This window comes from Salvelinus fontinalis, chromosome 11 (assembly GCF_029448725.1).
Source record: "Salvelinus fontinalis isolate EN_2023a chromosome 11, ASM2944872v1, whole genome shotgun sequence".
Lineage (NCBI taxonomy): Eukaryota > Metazoa > Chordata > Actinopteri > Salmoniformes > Salmonidae > Salvelinus > Salvelinus fontinalis.
The window spans coordinates 19,406,633-19,427,154 of record NC_074675.1 but is presented as its reverse complement, the minus strand read 5'-3'; the positions used below and the strand labels follow the sequence as shown (position 1 = coordinate 19,427,154).

Here is a 20,522-nt window from a genome sequence, read left to right as displayed (position 1 = left end):
CACCGCTAACTAGCTAGCCATTTCACATCGGTTACACTCACCCACCTTTTAACCTCATCCCTTTCAGCAGCAACCAGTGATCCAGGTCAACAGCATCAATGTAACAGTTTAACTTTCGTCCGTCCCCTCGCCCCGTGCGCGAACCAGGGACCCTCTGCACACATCAACAACTGATACCCACGAAGCATCGTTACCCATCACGCCACAAAAGCCACGGCCCTTGCAGAGCATGGGGAACAACTACTTCTAGGTCTCAGAGCGAGTGACGTCACCGATTGAAACGCTATTAGCGCGCACCACCGCTAACTAGCTAGCCATTTCACATCGGTTACACAGAGGATAAGTTCAATTAGAGTTACCAGCCTCAGAAATTGCAGCCCAAATAAATGCTTCACAGAGTTCAAGTAACAGACACATCTCAACATCAACTGTTCAGAGGAGACTACTGTATATGAATCAGGCCTTCATGGTCAATTTTCTGCAAGGAAACCACCACTAAAGGACACCAATAAGAAGAAGAGACTTGTTGGGGCCAAGAAACAGGAGCAATGGACATTAGACCGGTGGAAATTTGTCCTTTGGTCTGATAAGTCCAAATGTGAGATTTTTGGTTCCAACCGCCGTGTCTTTGTGAGACGCAGAGTAGGTGAACCGATGATCTCCGCATGTGTGGTTCCCACCATGAAACATGGATGAGGAGGTGTGATGGTGTGGGAGTGCTTTGCTGGTGACACTGTCAGTGATTTATTTAGAATTCAAGGCACACTTAACCAGCATGGCTACCACAGCATTCTGCAACAATACGCCATCCCATCTGGTTTGCGCTTAGTGGGACGATCATTTGTTTTTCAACAGGACAATGACCCAACACACACCTCCAGACTATGTAAGGGCTTTTTGACCAAGAAGGAGAGTGATGGAGTGGTGTATCAGATGACCTGGCCTCCACAATCACCTGACCTCAACCCAATTGAGATGGTTTGGGGTGTAAAGGTTTTCTTCCAGGGGTGAAGGAGAGGACCAAAATGCAGCGTGGCTAGTGTTAAACATGTTTAATACAAACACAAGTGAAACACTACAAACAACCTACAAAATAACAAATGTGCAAAACCGATACAGACCTATCTGGTGCAGAACACAAACACAGAGACAGGTAACAATCACCCACAAACAAACAGTGAGAACACCCTACCTTAATATGACTCTCAATTAGAGGAAAACGCAAAACACCTGCCTCTAATCAAGAGCCATACCAGGCAACCCAAAACCAACATAGAAACGGAAAACATAGACTGCCCACCCAAAACTCACGCCCTGACCATCACACACATAAAAAACACCAGAAAACAGGTCAGGAATTTGACAGAAACCCCCCCTCATGGTGCGAACGCCGGGCGCACCAGCACAAAGTCCAGGGGAGGGTCTGGGTGGGCATCTGACCACGGTGGTGGCTCAGGCTCCGGACGCTGTCCCCACACCACCATAGTCACTCCCCGCTTCTGTATCCCCCTCCCAATGACCACCCTCCAACTAAAACCACCTAAATGAAGGGGCAGCACCGGGATAAGGGGCAGCACCGGGATAAGGGGCAGCACCGGGATAAGGGGCAGCACCGGGATAAGGGGCAGCACCGGGATAAGGGGCAGGTCCTGGCTGAGGGACTCTGGCAGGTCCGGGCTGAGGGACTCTGGCAGGTCCGGGCTGAGTGGCAGCTCCGGACTGAGTGGCAGCTCATGACTGAGTGGCAGCTCATGACTGAGTGGCAGCTCATGACTGAGTGGCAGCTCATGACTGTAGGGCAGCTCATGACTGTAGGGCAGCTCATGACTGTAAGGCAGCTCATGACTGTAAGGCAGCTCATGACTGTAGGGCAGCTCATGACTGTAGGGCAGCTCATGACTGTAGAGCAGCTCATGACTCTAGGGCAGCTCATGACTCTAGGGCAGCTCATGACTGTAGGGCAGCTCATGACTGTAGGGCAGCTCATGACTGTAGGGCAGCTCATGACTGTAGGGCAGCTCATGACTGTAGGGCAGCTCATGACCGGAGGGCAACTCTGGCAGCTCCTGACTGGCTGGCGTCTCTGGCAGCTCCTGACTGGCTGGCGTCTCTGGCAGCTCCTGACTGGCTGGCGTCTCTGGCAGCTCCTGACTGGCTGGCGGCTCTGGCAGCTCCTGACTGGCTGGCGGCTCTGGCAGCTCCTGACTGGCTGGCGGCTCTGGCAGCTCCTGACTGACGGACGGCTCTAGCGGCTCCTGACTGACGGACGGCTCTAATGGCTCGGGACAGACGGGCGGCTCTAATGGCTCGTGGCAGACGGATGGCTCAGAAGGCGCTGGGCAGACAGATGGCTCAGAAGGCGCTGGGCAGACAGATGGCTCAGAAGGCGCTGGGCAGACAGATGGCTCAGACGGCGCTGGGCAGACAGATGGCTCAGACGGCGCTGGGCAGACAGATGGCTCAGACGGCGCTGGGCAGACAGATGGCTCAGACGGCGCTGGGCAGACAGATGGCTCAGACGGCGCTGGGCAGACAGATGGCTCAGACGGAGCTGGGCAGACAGGCAGTGCAGAAGGCGTTGGGCAGACGGCCGACTCTGCCACTGCTGAGGCGCACAGTAGGCCTGGTGCGTGGTGCCGGAACTGGAGGTACCGGGATGACGGCACGCACTTCAAGGCTAGTGCTGGGAGCAGGGACAGGGCACACTGACCTCTCGAAGCGCACTATAGGCCTGGTGCGTGGTACCGGAACTGGAGGTACCGGGCTGAGGGCACGCACCTCAGGGCGAGTGCGGGGAGAAGAAACAGTGCGTACAGGGCTCTGGAGACGCACAGATGGCTTAGTGCGTGGTGCCGGAACTGGAGGTACCGGGCTGAGGGCACGCACCTCAGGGCGAGTGCGGGGAGGAGGAACAGGGCTCTGGAGATGCACTGGAAGCCTGGTGCGTGGTGTAGGCACTGGTGGTACTGGGCTGGGACGGGAAGGTGGCGCCGGATATACCGGACCGTGAAGGAGGACACGCGCTCTTGAGCACCGAGCCTCTCCAACCCTACCAGGTTGAATGGTCCCCGTAGCCCTGCCAGTGCGGCGCACTGGGCTATGCAAGCGAACCGGGGACACCACCTGTAAGGCTGGTGCCATGTACGCCGGCCCGAGGAGACGTACTGGAGGCCAGATACGTTGGGCTGGCTTCATGACATCCGGCTCGATGCCCAACCTAGCCCTCCCAGTGCGGCAAGGTGGGAGCCTCTCGGGCTTCCAGCCACTCTGCCTTGCTAGCTCCCGCTGCTGCTGCTGCTGCCGCTGTTGCCTGTTGCCACGCTGCTTGATCTGGGTTTGGTGGGTGATTCTGTAAAGGTTTTCTTCCAGGGGTGAAGGAGAGGACCAAAATGCAGCGCGGCTAGTGTTAAACATGTTTAATACAAACACAAGTGAAACACTACAAACAACCTACAAAATAACAAATGTGCAAAACCGATACAGACCTATCTGGTGCAGAACACAAACACAGAGACAGGTAACAATCACCCACAAACAAACAGTGAGAACACCCTACCTTAATATGACTCTCAATTAGAGGAAAACGCAAAACACCTGCCTCTAATCAAGAGCCATACCAGGCAACCCAAAACCAACATAGAAACGGAAAACATAGACTGCCCACCCAAAACTCACGCCCTGACCATCACACACATAAAAAACACCAGAAAACAGGTCAGGAACGTGACATGGGGTGAGTTGGACCGCAGAGTGAAGGAAAAGCAGCCCAAAAGTGCTCAGCATATGTGGGAACTTCTTCAAGACTGTTGGAAAAGCATTCCTCATGAAGCTGGTTGAGAGAATGCCAAAAGTGTGCAAAGCTGTCATCAAGGCAAAGGGTGGCTACTTTGAAGAATCTAAAATCTATTTTGATTTGTTTAACACTGTTTTGGTTACTACATGATTCCATATGTGTTATTTCATAGTTTTGATGTCTTCACTATTATTCTACAATACGAAAATAGTAAAAATAAAGAAAAACCCTTGAATGAGTAGATGTGTCCAAACTTTTGACTGGTACTGTTACTCATTGCACATTAGAGTACATATTACTGTTAAAGCTCTATTATTTCTCATCTGTTTTGCAGTAGATGTTATAGATGTGTGAGAGAAACTGGTGAGAAGTGCTTTGGGATGAGTTAACTTCACCCCTGAGCCCTCTCTCCCTACCCCGGCCTCATCTTATTTATACACTTACAACAAAAGACAGAGGGGGAGAGATTGAGCCCCTGATACATTCAGAAAGAGAGAGAGAGAGACAGAGCGAGAGAGATAGACAGGAAGAGTGAGAGAGCGTTAGACAGAGCGCAGTAACACATTTACATTTTCTAGAGAATCAACCAACCTTAAAGTGCATTCAAATGTTTATTTTTTTCTTGAAAATATACACAAAGTCATGTGAGTAACTTGAAGCTGTGAGTAACTGAATAGAGATGGAGGGCGACATTTTCGCCGTGCAAAAGAGCACAAATATGTGTGAAAATACCGTAAACCTCATTATAATCTGGCAGTGTGATTCAATTATACATTTTTCTTCAACGATCTGTAATCCCGCTGCCAGATTATAATGAGTTTTACAGTATTTTTGCACAGATCTGTGCTCTGTTGCACCCCGAAAATGTCGCCCGGAGTTTCATGATGACGATGGTGATTATTTCCTGTCTGGGGCCTGAAGACTGCTCACCCTGTTTTTGGAGATCGTGGCATGGGGAGAAGCGGGAGTAAAGAATTCTCCCCATCTAAATGTGTACTCAGAAAACCTGGCTTCCAGTGCATGTTGAAAATAGCTGATTTGCCATGTGATAGAGTGGAGTTGTTTGATCATTCAGTGTCTCTTTCCTTTATGTGTCGCTCTCTCTGGCTGTCTGTTTCTCTCTCTCTTTCTCTCTCTCTCTCTCTCTCTCTCTTTCTCTTTTAATCACACAATTACACCTGTACCTATATATACACACCCAGACAAACATGCACTTTGACTGCTGACAGAGTAGTCAGTGTAGTAGTAGTAGTGTGTTAACGTGTCAGAGAGTGAAAGGAGGAATAGAGGGGGTTTGGGGGTTTGGTCGCTAGGTAGGGCTGTGGTGGAAACTGGAAAATGAATAGTTGAGACGTCTCAGAAGTTGAAAAACACATTCATCATCTTCATTACGCCGGAAAACTAGCCAAGTCAGTGTAACGCATGCCCATCGCCAGGCCCGAGAGACGCCAGGCCTGCATGCCACTGTTTGCCAAATGGCTAACTTTTACGCCCGCCTGTCAATGTGGCCGTATCCCGTGGCTATGGTGGCTCCGAAGCCTAACAGAGAGGAAATGTTCATGATTTTTTTTTCTGGGGGAATTTGCAGAAGATAAATGAGAGGTTCCAGGTAAGTCAAAGAGTTTTTCATGTTTTTTTTCTCTTTGCTTTCCTTCCAATAGACCCCAGTCCCATATTTGGCTCGCAAGTGTGGAAGCTTGGACGTACCAAATAGTATTTTTTTCTGCCTTTAAAAAAATAAATAAAATAAATACGTTCCTGAACGTTCCCGGAGCGTTCCAAAGGGAGCCTGGCAGTGTCTGTCTGTCTGTCTGTCCGTAACGAGACAGTGATTTACAGACTCCCTTGTTTCTCCATAGCTCCTAAACAAGGTTTATCCCACCGAGTTGCAAAATCCGTGGCAAGCTAAAGCAGATTGGCAGATATACAAACTCTTTTTCTTGTGTTACATTATACCAGTTAGTCAAAGTCTGTACATTTGCCCCCAGAAGGAGTTAAACCATTTCTGGAGTTGACTAAGTTCAGATGCATCTGAGATTAGGCAAGACACTGAACACAATACCTCAGGGTTCCTCAACTGGAGGCCCACGGGCCAAATTTGTCCTGTGGGTGGTTTTATTTGGCCCTAAAAGTTTTCAGAGCAAAAAAATATATATTATTATATATTATTAGTTTTTTCATTTTTTTTCATTGTTGGACATAAGACTGTAAAAACACCAGGAAATCAGCTTGAATTGATTTTAATTCAGCAAATCTGTTCCCAAGTATTCCCACCCATAATAGACGTGATGCAAGGTTTGAAATGATTGTTTTAGTCAAATATTATATCTGTTTGGGCTTCTTCCGGTCAATTTGCAGTCTACAAATGATTTGTAATTATGTTCCGGCCCCGTGACCATCCACTCAAGAAAGAATTGGCTGCGGCTGAATCTAGTTGAGGATCCCTGTAATCCCTGTTCTAACTGGAATTAAAACACACACAAACACACACACACACACACACACACACACACACACACACACACACACACACACACACACACACACACACACACACACACACACACACACACACACACACACACAGGTCTTCTGTCATGTCACAAATAAACCCTTTCTCTGTGTGTTGTCATTCCTGCTGTACTAGAACACTGGAGAAGACCTCTCTCTCTCTCCCCACAAACAGATCTCTACTCTACAGTATCATCAATGCTGTGTTCTCACAGAATCTCACAGAACTGCCTTCATTTTGTGCCCATAACCTTCTCCTTTCCAGCCATGCGAGGACCAATGACATCCACGGAAGAAGAGGAAAACCTCTGAAAGAATGAAAGAAAGAGAGAAACCCTGTGCTCCTCCTCCCTCTGTCCCGTGTCTTTTCCTCGCTGGCGAGAGGAAAGGCTCCTCTGTGGTCTGAGTGTCCCAACTGCTCTGTCACTGGGCCCACCTTTGACCCACCTTTGTGTAGTGCTGTCTCTGGTGCTCCTCCTCTTCCTCCTCCTCCTCCTCTTCCTCCCTACCTACCTCCTCCTGCTTTCTGGTGATAGTTACTGATTGCCTGTCTTGTCTGAGCATCCATGTTCAAATTCAATTCAAAAAGGGTTAAATCCTTCATTAAGATTATTAAAAGGGAATTCAATTAAAGACTCTGGGGGGGGGGAACTAATAAAACAATGATACAGGATTAGAGTGAACATCTCAGTTGCAGCCTGATCTAACGTTACATAGAGCTACCCACCCAAACCAAAAACAAACTTCGCTCCAAACAACTCCCCCTCCTCCAACCTGCAACATGCCCCCCTCCCCCTAACAGTACAGTACAACGGCCTCAACAAGCAAACAAAATCCTGTTACTGTGGCAACCCCCAAAAACCCACGTCACCCACCCCCACCCATCAGCACCTCCTCCCTCATCCACCTGTAGAGACAGGGACCAGTAACCCTGCCTGTTTCTCAATAACACCTCCGTCATGCCGTCATCCCAGCCAGCCGCATGCATTCTCAATCTGACACGCTCTCCGTGTCTGTCAGCCCGCCCGTCTGTCACTAATCTACGCAACCCTTCTGCCTGTCTGTGTTTCTGTCTGTCCGGCTGCATGGGAGATCCTACTGTTCTACATTTGGTTTTTGGTCAGATTTGTATTTTCTTTCATTTTCCCTCCTTGAATTGCGGTTACATTAATAGCAACCAACACTTGTCCTGCTGTTTTCTTACAGTGCATCGTTACTGGTTACCATTACTGTTCTCTTCTTAGCTGTAGTGTCCTGCTATGGATTCATTCCTCCCTCCCTTCAGTGATTATTTCCTGTGTAAGTTCTGCTCCACTCTAAACATCCCCCCTCAGCAGGCCTCCTCTAAACGGACCTTAGAACTGCTGATTCCTTAGCCTTTTAGGAGTGTCCTGGAGTCCTCTCTCCTCCTCCTCCTCCTCCTCCTCCTCCTCCTCCCCACCCTTTCTTACACAACCACCCACTCACACACACACGTTCACACGCTCATACACACGTGCACACACCCTCGCACTCAAGCATGCACACGCTCACCAGCACTCACATCCATACGCCAGCACATAATTGCACAGTCACCCATATACACACGCACAGACAGGCACAAACACACACGCACATACATGCACATACGCACACATACACACACACCAAACCGTTAGTTGAGAGACAGAAAGCCTCCATTCATTTGTGAACACTGCTTCAGAGAGTCCTTCACTTTGTCTACCAAACCTTCCCAAACTAACCGCCTGAGAAAGACCAGTAACGGGCCAAGCCAGGGGTGACCGGGGGGGGGGGGCTTTAGTTACCCCTTCCTCACCCAAAATCCCCCTCCATAGGACTTTGTACATCAAAGACAGTCCTAGTTCCATTGTACTGAGTGGCAGTGCCCTGGCCCGCCCCCCCATTCAGTTCTTCAGAGAGAGATGCTCATTCAGAGCCTAATGACTCTGACGTCCCAGTGAAAGACTCCCTCTCTTCCCAAGGCCCAGTAGCGCTCCTCACCACCCCCAGCCCATCCATTCTAACACAGCGTTTGCTCATGCATATCTGTGTTTGCTCAGCTGCATATCTGCATGTTCATCTTAACCGTAACCCCATCCCCAACCTTTCCCCTCTCCCTTCTCACCCCTCCCTCCATCCTCCCCCCCTCCCGGCTTGGGAACATGGTTTCCAGTGTTGACTGTTAAAGCCAGTTGTGATGTGTTCCATAGACAAACAGGCAACCAGCGCTGCCCCCAGACTACCTCCTTCTCCTCTCCTCTATGCATGCCCTCTCCATCGCTCCCCCCCTCCACTAGTCCCCAACCCCATTTATTGATGGGTGTTCCTCCTCCCATTTACTTCTCCCATTGTGGCCCACGATGGGACGGGATTTCCTCTCTCTTCTTCTTCTCTTTTTCTCTCTCTCATCCCTTCATTTTGTCGTTCTGTAGTCCTTGTTATCGCTCCCTCCCTCTGTAGTGTCTGTCGGATCTGGTGGCTAGCATAGCCTCTTACCCGTTGGCGTCACCCTCTCCCTTTCTTCTGTTGTCATCCTCACCCCCTTGCTTCTTACCCACACTCATGCAGCTTGTCTTGGACATGTTTGCTCATCCTTCCCTCTACTCCTCCTTCCTTTCCTCCTCCCCCTCTTCCTCCTTTTCGGATGTGAGGGAATCATTGCTGAGTGTGTGTGTGGCCGTTTGATATGGAAGACAGAAACAGCAACGGCTACAACATCAACGTCAACCAACTCCCCCACACTAAATTATATTTTTATTTGAACTTCTATTTTTGTCCCCTACCCCCACCCTTACTCTCATTTCAACTTTTTTTTGCTATCTGGGACTTTTGGATTTGTTTTTGGGATTAACACTCTAACAGGGATTTTGGCGCTTTTTCATGGCTTCTTGCTTCTTGGCTTTGGTTTTGCTCGTACGCCAAGAGGGGCTGACTTGACGTCTCGGGCGGCAGCGGGCGGTGGACATTGGGCTTCTAATTAACCTTACTGCTCACTGTTTGTCCCCTTGTCACCTGTGTTTTAGAGAGAGATGAGGCTGCAATTGAGAGCTCTGAGTTCAATGCCACGTCAATAGCTGATGTGGACAAGCGGGTGAAACGGCGGCTTCTTATGGGTAACTCTTTTCTTCCTCTTTCTATGTGTTGCCATGGCGCTTGTGCTTGTATCCTCCCCTTTACTCTCTCTCTCTCTCTCTCAATTTTGTATTTTTATTTTTAGGAAAGTCCTTGGTACCCTATATGTCCACTCACAAGGTCCCAGTCTGTTGGTAAACTTCTCCAACCCTGCTCCCACCTCTCCCCATCGCCTGTCTCGGCATCAGATACATGTTCTCTAGAGTTCCCACAGTAACTAACAGTTACTCCTGTAGGCAGCTACGCGTCCCTCCAAAGATTAGACTGGTGGCCAGGCACCGCTCCTCAAGTACTGCGGAGTCTTTAGACATAAAGGAACGTTTATGGACAATGAAAAAGGTCTTGAAGAACTCGGGACTGACCATTTTGACACGGTTTCATCTTCACTATTAAGGCGAAAATGTTCCTGTGATGTTTTAAACACCCTCAGTCCTTCCTTGCCCCTCCCCATGACGATACTCATGGCTTGGAGGGAGAGTACACGAGGAGGCGTTCCAGATCCATCCCATTATGTCTTTGGCGTTGTCATGGAGAACATCTCAGCTAGTATCTTTGAAGGGTCTCTATCTGCAGAGTCTCTTTGCCTATAATGGATGGCATAGGGCTTCATTCAATCAAATCCGCCATCTGGAAGTCTCCGGGTGAAGACAAATATATGCTTTCATGTAAGCCCCGGACACTGTCGATGAGAGACAGGCTCCGGATACTGTATCTACACTGTAGGTTCATCAATGGATTCATCAATGGATGACTCAGTCAATTAGTATAAAACAAATTAAAGGAATGCACAACTGAATAAAAGCGTGAGTAGTTAACCCTTTCCCGACTCAGTGGAGGAAGATGCATCCCTTCAACAGTAGTGACTGACTGTTGAATGAAAATCACTCCACAGGGTTGGTGGGAAGGGACAAACAACATGGGTCTCAGACAACGTATGCCAATCAACTCCTAGATAACACCGTTCTGTACATAGTCTGTCCCTGTGACCCTTCTTTTCCCTCTTTCAGACCTCGAACCGCCTGTGAAGTTCCGCCTGACTGTTCAAGTGTGGTTGCAATATTTCTCCCTTTAATGGAAATAGCTCAACTAATCTGGACTAACCACTAAACCAGACTAAACGGGTGAACCCCCACTAATACCTAACTAAAACTGCACTTCTTAAAACGTGGGAGCCTCGGAGCAGCATTTCCCTCTTGGTTTCTTATGATTCTGTTTCCTTCATTTTACTATTTGGTTTTCAAAGGCAGAAGTGGATCCAGTACAATGTATGTTTACCAACACGGAGACCTAAGTCAGTCAGTCATACAGACATCCTGAGCTCGTATATGCTGTTACTGTTATGTGTTGGTGTCTGCAGGTTTCTCCCATACAGAGGCAGATCTTACTTAAACAGGTGACGACTTTGGCCAGTAAATGGGTGAGGGGGGGGGGGGGGGGGCTTGATTGTAGGTAACAAAACTCCACCTATCTTCTCTAAATGTTAACTTTTCCATCCTTCTCGTCTTTCCTCCGTTGAAGAATTCTCCCCCCTGCCTGACTCAGTCCTGTTGTTTTCATACCTGATGATGTCACTGTTGATGCTCCTCCCCTTCATTCCAACACTGTGTCCTCCCTGTCTTCGATAACCCCAATCTCACATTTGATATCTCTGTCTCTCACAATGATTTATGTTTTCATCCCGCTCTATTTGACCTGTGTTATTGCGATGTTCTTCTCCTAACTGTTTTATTTGCAGTTTTTTTCCTTAATTCTTTACAGGTCCGATTAGTCTGATTGCCATTGTCATCTCAGAAATCAAACTTTCACTAGATTAATCTCACTTAATTATTTCCAAGCAAGTCAAAATTATAATTGAAACCAATGTAAGGCAAATGATCTTTAGCAGGGGTGAATAGACCTACTGTAGGTATTGCTATAGTATAGGAGGAGACTAATGAAGTCTTTAGAACAGCCCTGAACTGGCCTGGTCTGTCCGGCAGCCGCATGTTAGATTTGACACTGTGCTCCGTTTGTCTGCCTGCTTTGACACACAGCGTTCCTGACTCTCTCTCTGTACTTCTACTGCTGCTATTTATCTCTGCGGACACTGCCGTAGTCCTCGTCCCAAAGCACCGGAGCCCAGATTGATCAAGACAGATTAAACTGGACTTGGGCTACAATGAAAAATAGATGGAGGAAAACATGATAGAAAGAGAGAGAGGGGAAAGAGTGAAGAAAGTGAAAGTTCTAGCACAGAAAAAGGCAGGTCTTTTCAAAGGCTGGGTGTGAGAGAGAGAGAGAGAGGGAGTGAGAGAGAGAGGGAGGGAGAGAGAGAGGGAGGGAGGGAGAGAGAGAGGTGCTATAGCTACGCTGACCTCGGCTGCTGAGGAGTCCAAATAAACCACTCACCTAGGACAGATGGGCTGAGTTGGGCATGTGTGTGTGTATGGATGGTGTGATTCCAGGACGGGGGCAGCGTTGACAGCTGGATTAGGTGCCCACGACACAGTGAAGGGGGATCCTGTTAGCTAGGCCCTGCTGAAAGACGATCGTGCCCCTACAGTCAGCATGTGTGTGGAGGGTTGATGGGACTTGGCATGATGCTTAATAAAGCACAACCACTCCTCTTTTCTCATGACTCCCTAATCAATAGAACATGTGTCCTCTCTGAGAGAAGATGTCTTACTGAGAGAGAGAGAGAGAGAGAGAGAGAGAGAGAGAGAGAGAGAGAGAGAGAGAGAGAGAGAGAGAGAGAGACTGCATGGAGATTTGACTGGTCAGCATGTCTGTGTGTGTGAGGAGTATGTGGGACGGGTGTGTGTGTGTGTGTGTGTGTGTGTGTGTGTGTGTGTGTGTGTGTGTGTGTGTGTGTGTGTGTGTGTGTGTGTGTGTGTGTGTGTGTGTGTGTGTGTGTGTGTGTGTGTGTGTGTGTGTGTACACCCACTGTCTATCTCTCCACTCCTGACGTCAGCAGAGCAGGTCAGTCAAGTCTGCATGGCAGGCATCTTAGAGATGGATGAGAGGCGAGAGAGACAGACAGAGAGACAGTGAGATGGAGGGGTGTGATGATGGGGTTATGGGGTGGGCAAGTCAGGGGTGTCTCTGTTGGTTTGTACTGGCTCTCAGCCAACACACCACTGGCCCTGCTGCCGCTGCTCACACAAACAGGACAGACGAGTAATCTTCATCTGTCACCACGGAGATGAGAGCTGGTTCCCTTGAACGGATCCCTCCAACTGTCAATCTCCCCCAGAATGTCTCCCACAGAAACTCCCCCAAACCCTCACTCCCCTTTCTAAAAAAGAGGTGTTACCCTGTCCCTCTTCCTCTGTCAGCTTCAGCATGTTGACTAGAGCCAATGAAAGTGAGACACAGGGAAGTGGAAAGGATGGCTGTGAATAGAAGAGCGTTAGCATTTGTAGCATTGTTGCAATACAGTGTGCACGAGACAGAAACATTCAGGGGTGGGAGAGGGGAGGAAGAGGGGAGGAGGTTCAGAGGGGCTGTTCGGGGGTAGGCTGGGCATGTCCAGTACATCAATCAGAGTGTGTTTTGGCGGGTCTGTGTTCCTGTGTGCAGCCTCTTGCCCTGGGGGTGGGCGGGCCTGGCTCATCAGAGCAGGAGAGGGGCTCTGAGCAGGACTCACGCTAAGCTAATGATAGGGCTCATTGCTTTCAGTAGTATAAATCACTCTGACCCATTAGCCCCATGCACGCACACACACACACACACCTGAGTGGGACGTTTACAGGGGTCCGCTGCCGTACCCTACAGCACCCATCAGACAAGCTACACTATATATACAATAGTATGTGGACACCCCTTCAAATGAGTGGATTCGGCTATTTCAGCCACACCCATTGCTGACAGGTGTATATAATCAAGCACACCGCCATGCAATCTCCATAGACAAACATTGGCAGTAGAATGGCCTTACTGAAGAGCTCAGTGACTTTCAACGTGGCACCGTGTTAGGATGCCACCTTTACAACAAGTCAGTTCGTCAAATTTCTGCCCTATTAGAGCTTCCCTGGTCCACTGTAAGTGCTGTTATTGTGAAGTGGAAACGTCTAGGAGCAACAACAGCTCAGCCGAGAAGTGGTAGGCCACACAAGCTCACAGAACGGGACCACCAAGTGCTGAAGCGCGTAGCGTGTACAATTCGTCTGTCCTCGGTTGCAACACTCACTACCGAGTTCCAAACTGCCTCTGGAAGCAACATCAGCACAATAACTGTTAGTCAGGAGCTTCATGAAATGGGTTTCCATGGCCGAGCAGCTGCACACAAGCTTAAGATCACCATGCGCAATGCCAAGCGTCAGCTGGAGTGGTGTAGAGTTAGCCACCATTGGACTCTGGAGCATTGGAAACGCGTTCTCTGGATTGATGAATCACGCCATGTGGCAGTCTGACTGACAAATCTGGGTTTGGCAGATGCCAGGAGAACGCTACCTACCACAATGCGTAGTGCCAACTGTAAAGTTTGGTGGAGGAGGAATAATGGTCTGGGGCTGTTTTTCATGGTTCGGGCTAGGCCCCTTAGTTCCAGTGAAGCGAAATCTTAACGCTACAGTATACAGTGACATTCTAGACGATTCTGTGCTTTCAACTTTGTGGCAACAGTTTGGGGAAGGCCCTTTCCTGTTTCAGCATGACAATGCCCCCGTGCACAAAGCGAGGTCCATACGGAAATGGATCATCTTTGGGATGAATTGGAACGCAGAATGCGAGCCAGGCCTAATCGCCCCCAACATCAGTGCCCAACCTCACTAATGCTCTTGTGGCTGAATGGAAGCAAGTCCCTGCAGCAGTGCTCCAACATCTAGTGCAAAGCCTTCCCAGAAGAGTGGAGGCTGTTATAGCAGCAAAGGGTGGACAAACTCCATATTATTGACCATGATTCTGGAATGAGATGTTCAACAACCAGGTGTCCACATACTTTTGGTCATGTAGTGTACCAGGAGTATAAAGTATCTCTCCTTCCCCTATTCCCTCTGTTTTCCTTTTCTAGGAATTAGGTTAAGTACCCCAAACAGTAATCTGCAGTTCTATGAAACACACCAGCAGCCTCATTGAAGTAGAGCCTTTTTGCCACTGACAGCTTCCCGGTGGTGGTAGAAACTGGCGACCATGCTGGCTCTCACAGCATCCACCTCCAGTTTGCTTTTGCTGCAAACAGACGGCCATGTTGGATCAGCCCGCTGATGAGATGCCGTCAGTCCGTGACACTGCAGTCATTGACAGTATTATGCTAATGCTGTGACCTCTAGAGCCGGGCATGTTAGCTAGCCTGTCTGAAAGTGTTTATCTCGTTCCCTCCTCCCTTAAAGCAAGCGCAGAACCTCTTTGCATTTAATGAGCTGGGAATAGGTGCTAGAGAGACAAGTGCACCATCTCTCATTTGCATACATGTCATTGTCCAAAGAGCCAGAGCCATTTCAGCGTCTTCTTCACCTTTAAAGGGATAGTTTTGGATGTTGGCTGAACTCGTGGATACCATTTTTATGCCTCTGTGTCCAGTATGAAGGAAGTTAGAGGTAGTTTTGCGAGCCAATGCTAACTAGCATCATCACTAGCTGTACCCAAAAGACTTCCAGTCTTTGTGCTAAGCTAGTTAGCTTTGTTCTCGAAACTACCTCTAACTTGCTTCATACAGGACGCGGAGACATAAAAATGGTATCCACAAGTTTGGGGAAGTAGATAAACTATCCCTTTAACTAAGCGCAGTCAACTGAGTTTTTTCCCCAGGACATATCAGAAGGCTGCCAGACCCAAATAGTTCATCTGAAACGTTTCTTTTTTAAATATAGTAGCCTATTATTGAGCCCCTTTCTAAAAACAGTGTACCGTTCCACCGTCCTCCGCAGTATCTGACACCCATTGGGGATTAGTGAGCTCAGCTTTCCTAAAGCAACATTGGGCTGCGCAGGTGAAGTGGAGATGCCATTAGGTGCTGTTTGTTTTGGGATTAGCTCAGGCAATATTCACAAGTCAGAGCAAACCTTATCTTCGCCACATACAAGAACATTTTTCCTGGAGTCAAAATATACACATTCGGTCCTAGGTACTACTACTCGATCCCGCCACTAACTATATTTAAGACTCTCATGTTTTCTCTACTTAACCTTCAGTATCGTTTTTGACTAAATGTTTTCTTGACGTTTTTGGAAACAGGGCACACCTGCCTTAACTCACCCACTGATTTCCTCTCCTTATCAGCATATGTTGCCCATTAATCTCTTGTGTATGTTTTGTAGAAATCTGTCTTTCTCTAATTTGGTCTGCTAGGTGTTCCAATCAATGATGTTCAACAGAACCCTGAGTATGAGTTTATAGTTGGTCTATGACATGTTTATGAAGCGTCTATGAAATTCCAACTGTGTACCGTCTCATAACCTGTCACTGGTCTGATGGATAACTACAATGTCTTGACACGTGTTTAGTATCGTGGAAATAAAGTCTGAATGGGTATGATGGAAAAGCCAAATGCCCTGAATACACAACATCCCCCTGTTGTGTATTTCTCCATTGTATGTAGCCTCTTCTCAACCCACCCGTCATATCTTCACTGTCTACTGTTTCTCTCTTTAGACTCCGTTCTGCTCTTTAGATATGCGTGCCAGTCAGTAGGTTAACACCCCTCCCCTGCCCCCCGCCCCTCCTCTCTTTTCTCCCACTGTATATTTTTGTTTCACCCAGAAACCTGTGCGGTGAACAATGGCGGCTGTGACCGGACGTGCAAGGACACGGCTACAGGGGTACGCTGCAGCTGCCCCGTGGGATTCACCCTGCAGCCAGACGGCAAGACCTGCAAAGGTCAGTGTATAGGTGTGTGTGTGTCCGTGTGGCCTTACTGTCCCCTACTGTCCCCTACTGCTCTCCTTTACTTCCCCCTCTCTCTCTCTCTCTCTCTCTCTCTCTCTCTCTCTCTCCATGTGACGAGCGGCTTTAACTCATGCCTTGATAGCACCCAACCCTGTAGTGTGCTCGTTTCATCTTGAAAACACACTGCTGGTGCTGTTGAGAATGAAGACACATTCTGTATCAGCACTCAACCGTATTTAGCCATTATAACGCTGTATGGGCAAGTTATGTGGTATTGAATGGTACTGAGTTGAGAGGATTCTTTGCGGAGGTGGTCCAGGGGTCTGGTATCTGTGGCTGGTGTGAGTGGTATCTGAGTGATCTTGGGCCAAGACCAACCAACCCCGCGGCACGAAGTTCACTTCCCCTCCTCGCGTGGAGCAGAGAGAGAGGCTCCGGTCTCCGGCGCGGTCACTGGCAGTGCTGCTGTTGTTGATGTTGCCGCTAAGTGTTTCCACTTCCCAAATTCCGCCTGTGACGTCAAAGACAGTGGCCAAGGCCCTACCGGGCTGCCACATAGACACAGTGAAATGGATTATTTTAGCGGATAGTTGATTGAGGCTTGTCCCTAAACAAACCGGGCCGTTGATGTTTCTGACCCCAGGGTCACCCTAATGGAAAATACAGTGGTTTCGTGTGGAGTGGTATTGTTGATTTGTATCAGGGATCATTGATATGGCTGAGGAACAGCTACACTGTGGTCTGGCTTGCATGAGACACGCTTGGGTGCAACTCAAGAGCATAGTGGCTACTTTCTCCTTTCCTTCATCTCCTTTCCTTCATCTGCCCTGATCTAAAGAAGAGACTGGGGAGGAGCTAACAAAAGGGCTTAGAGTTTTCCTCGGGCTGTTGAGTTGAGTCGGTTCACATCAGAATAGTTGAAGAAGAGCTACACTGAGGATGTGGGGGGTGCTGTTACATCGCTGCTCAACCCAACTCTGCCCACATGTGACAAGACATGTTTGAGGAGGGGAACTGCTGTAGGAGTCGCCATAGCAATGACTCGTAGGTTACATGGCGGCGACTCTTTATGTCCAATGTGTGTGTGTGTCTGTATGTGCGTGTGTGTGTACCTGTGTGACCAAGTGTGTGTGCGTGTGTGTGTATTTCGTGTCAAGAAGTTTGAGAATGTGGCATGTAAGTGTGTGAAATACTGGAGCCGGGGCTGTCTGGCTGGCAGGCAGACGACTCGTCGGCAAACCTTCAGCTGTTTGAACAGTGAGGCCCACGCTGCACTGTCTCTCTCTTTTCCTCTCACACACATATAGTACACACACTCACACACACTCACACAGACTCACACAGCGCCACCCAGCTGTATAGTGGGGAGACACAACAGAGGGGGGGGTTACAGAGAGCATTACTACCTAACAGCATCCGTCATATCTCCAGCAAAGAGAATAGGCATATCGTTCATTCAGTTTTGTTTGGACACATCATATCAGAGGCACCATCATGGTCAGTGAAACCAGTTGATGATGACATATCGTAGAATCCTCCAGGGCAACATCATTGTCTGCTAACAAGGTGAGCTGTGACTGGAAGGGTCCAGCCCTGCGTTGGTTGCAGTGGGAGAAAACATCTAGTCTGTCTGTCGCTCCGATGTCAAGTTCAAACCCCAGCAGCTTGTGTGAACAACTTCCACTCCCGTCTGTCCCGGCCTTTGATTTGTGTGCTTAACAGGACAACCAAGCCTTTATGGTGCAGGAAAATGAAAAGATAGTCTCTCCTGTGTTTTCCGGGGGCCAGTTGAATGGAGAAGATGGATCGGGCTGCAGTCCGGCTGTGTACCGCCCAGATAATTTGGCTGAGTTAGGCCCCTGGGCTCCATAAATCCACCAGTGATTGACCTGACCTGAGCTGGTGCTGTGAGACAGCACAGACAGCACCACATCCATCACCCATCACCATCCATCAGCTGGGCATGAAGGGTGGAGGGATGGAGCAGGAAAACATGGAGGGAGCCATCTGCCGCTGACTGCAAACACACACACACACACACACACACACACACACACACACACACACACACACACACACACACACACACACACACACACACACACCTACTTACATAGACATGCACATGAAGGCACGGTGCATGTACACACGTGCATGGACGCACACGTTAACCATACACTTGTTAGCAATCAATACACACATCCACACTGAATACACAGACACTCAAGCGTATCAGGAAGGAAAATACCATGCAGTCATTGTCTTCCCATGGTGGGGTATTAATTACCCTGAACTGACTGGACTCACCCACCTCAACTCTAAACTCTGAACTCCTCTCCAGTCTCCAGCCAGCATTACTTCAGGCTGTCTCTGTCCGGGACAGATCATCTCTCCCTGAGCCCAGTCAGTCAGCCAGGGGTTTTATTGATCATTAAAGACATTTTATTCAGACCATTTAGACTGCCTGTCCATCTCATGCTCCCTAATGGCCACTGGGGCTTGGCCACATGTACAACTCCCCTGGCCTTGTCGCCATGCTGCCCCCTGCATGGACCAAAGCTTCCTGTAACCTTGGCAACGGCACACACCGATCTCCTGATCTGTGACAGATGAAATGGGCTGATAGGGTCTTGGCTAAGCTAGCCGATATCACAGCTGAGCTGACCCATAAGGAGTGTAGTGTGTGACTGTGCTCTACTGTGTAATGAATCAGATCAAATCAGACTTTATTTCCCACATGCGCCAAATACAACAAGTGTAGACTTTACCGTGAAATGCTTACTTACAAGCCCTTACAAACCAACAGTGCAGTTCAAGAAGAAGAAAATATTAGTAGGCTAAAATAAAAAGTAATAATTAAAAGTAACACAATAATAATAACAATAACGTGGCTATATACAGGGGGCACCTGTACCGAGTCAGTGTGCGGGGGTACAGGCTAGTTGAGGTATCTGTACATGTAGGTGGGGGCGACGTGACTATGCATAGGTAACAAACAAACAGCGAGTAGCAGCAGTGTACGGGGGGGGGTCAATGTAAATTGTCCAGTGACGATTTTTATGAATTGTTCAGCAGTCTAATGGCTTGGGGGTAGAAGCTGTTGAGGAGCATTTTGGTCGTAGACTTGGCGCTCCGGTACCGCTTGCCGTGCGGTAGCAGATAAAACAGTGGGTGACTTGGGTGACTGGAGTCTTTTATGGGCTTTCCTCTGACACCGCCTATTATATAGGTCCTGGATGGCAGGAAGCTTGGCCCCAGTGATGTACTGGGCCGTCCCCACTACCCACTGTAGCGCCTTACGGTCAGTTGCCGAGCAGTTGCCATACCAGGCGGTGATGCAACCGGTCAGGATGCTCTCGAGGGTGCAGCTGTAGAACCTTTTGAGGATTTGGGGACACATTCCAAATCTTTTCAATCTCCTGAGGGGGAAAAGGTTTTGTCGTGCCCTCTTCACGACTGTCTTGGTATGTTTGGACCATGATAGTTTGTTGGTGATGTGGACACTAAGGATCTTGAAACTCTCGACCCGCTCCACTACAGCCCTGTCAATGTTAATGGGGGCCTGTTCGGCTCACCTTTTCCTGTAGTCCACGATCAGCTCCTTTGTCATGTGTTATAGCACATTGGGTTGTGCCAGTGGTGTGTTGTAATTTGCAGATAGGCCCAGGGGGTAGAGGTGTTTTATAGCATAGAGATAGTGGGTAGTGATGTGCTGTTAATGTAGATAGAGTATTGTAGACAGCAGTTTGTGGTTTTGTGGGGTTAGTAGTTAGCGGGGAGGTAAATGTCATGCTGTGAGGTACTGTAGGCAGAGCCCTCTGTCCCTCTGCTCTGTCTCTCTGTGTGCCAGACCCGGTGGAACCTGCACCATCCTGCCCCCCCCCCCCCCTAACATAATCATTTCAATATAAACTATTTAGGGCATGTTTAAATCCCAGGCGTCTGATAAACAGCCTTTCATCTGCGCTGACAGACGAGATGGTTCCCTCGCTCCGTGATGACAGACGCGCCAATGGAAGGAGGCGTTTTTATCACAGGGCTCCCCTGCAGACGGAGGGAGAGACGGAGGGAAGAGAGGGAGAGGTGGAAGGAGAGAGGGAGAGGCGGAGGGAAGAGAGGGAGAGGTGGAAGGAGAGAGGGAGAGACGGAGGGAAGAGAGGGAGAGGTGGAAGGAGAGATGGAGGGAAGAGAGGGAGAGGTGGAAGGAGAGAGGGAGAGACGGAGGGAAGAGAGGGAGAGGTGGAAGGAGAGAGGGAGAGACGGAGAGAAGAGAGAGAGAGGT

General features: G+C 48.9%; 1 protein-coding gene across 7 annotated transcripts in view; it reads left to right on the top strand.

The window, feature by feature from the left end:
• Positions 1-20,522, top strand: part of LOC129865240 (signal peptide, CUB and EGF-like domain-containing protein 1) — a 113,226-nt gene that overhangs the window by 60,682 nt on the left and 32,022 nt on the right. For 2 of the 7 annotated variants that reach the window (XM_055937858.1, XM_055937859.1), the window contains exons 7-9: positions 4,633-4,686; positions 9,328-9,417; positions 16,115-16,231. In XM_055937858.1, the coding sequence (XP_055793833.1) occupies positions 4,633-4,686; positions 9,328-9,417; positions 16,115-16,231 (261 nt within the window). The remainder of the gene's footprint in view (positions 1-4,632; positions 4,687-9,327; positions 9,418-16,114; positions 16,232-20,522) is intronic. The other 5 variants (XM_055937860.1, XM_055937861.1, XM_055937863.1 and 2 more) reach the window with 3 other exon arrangements.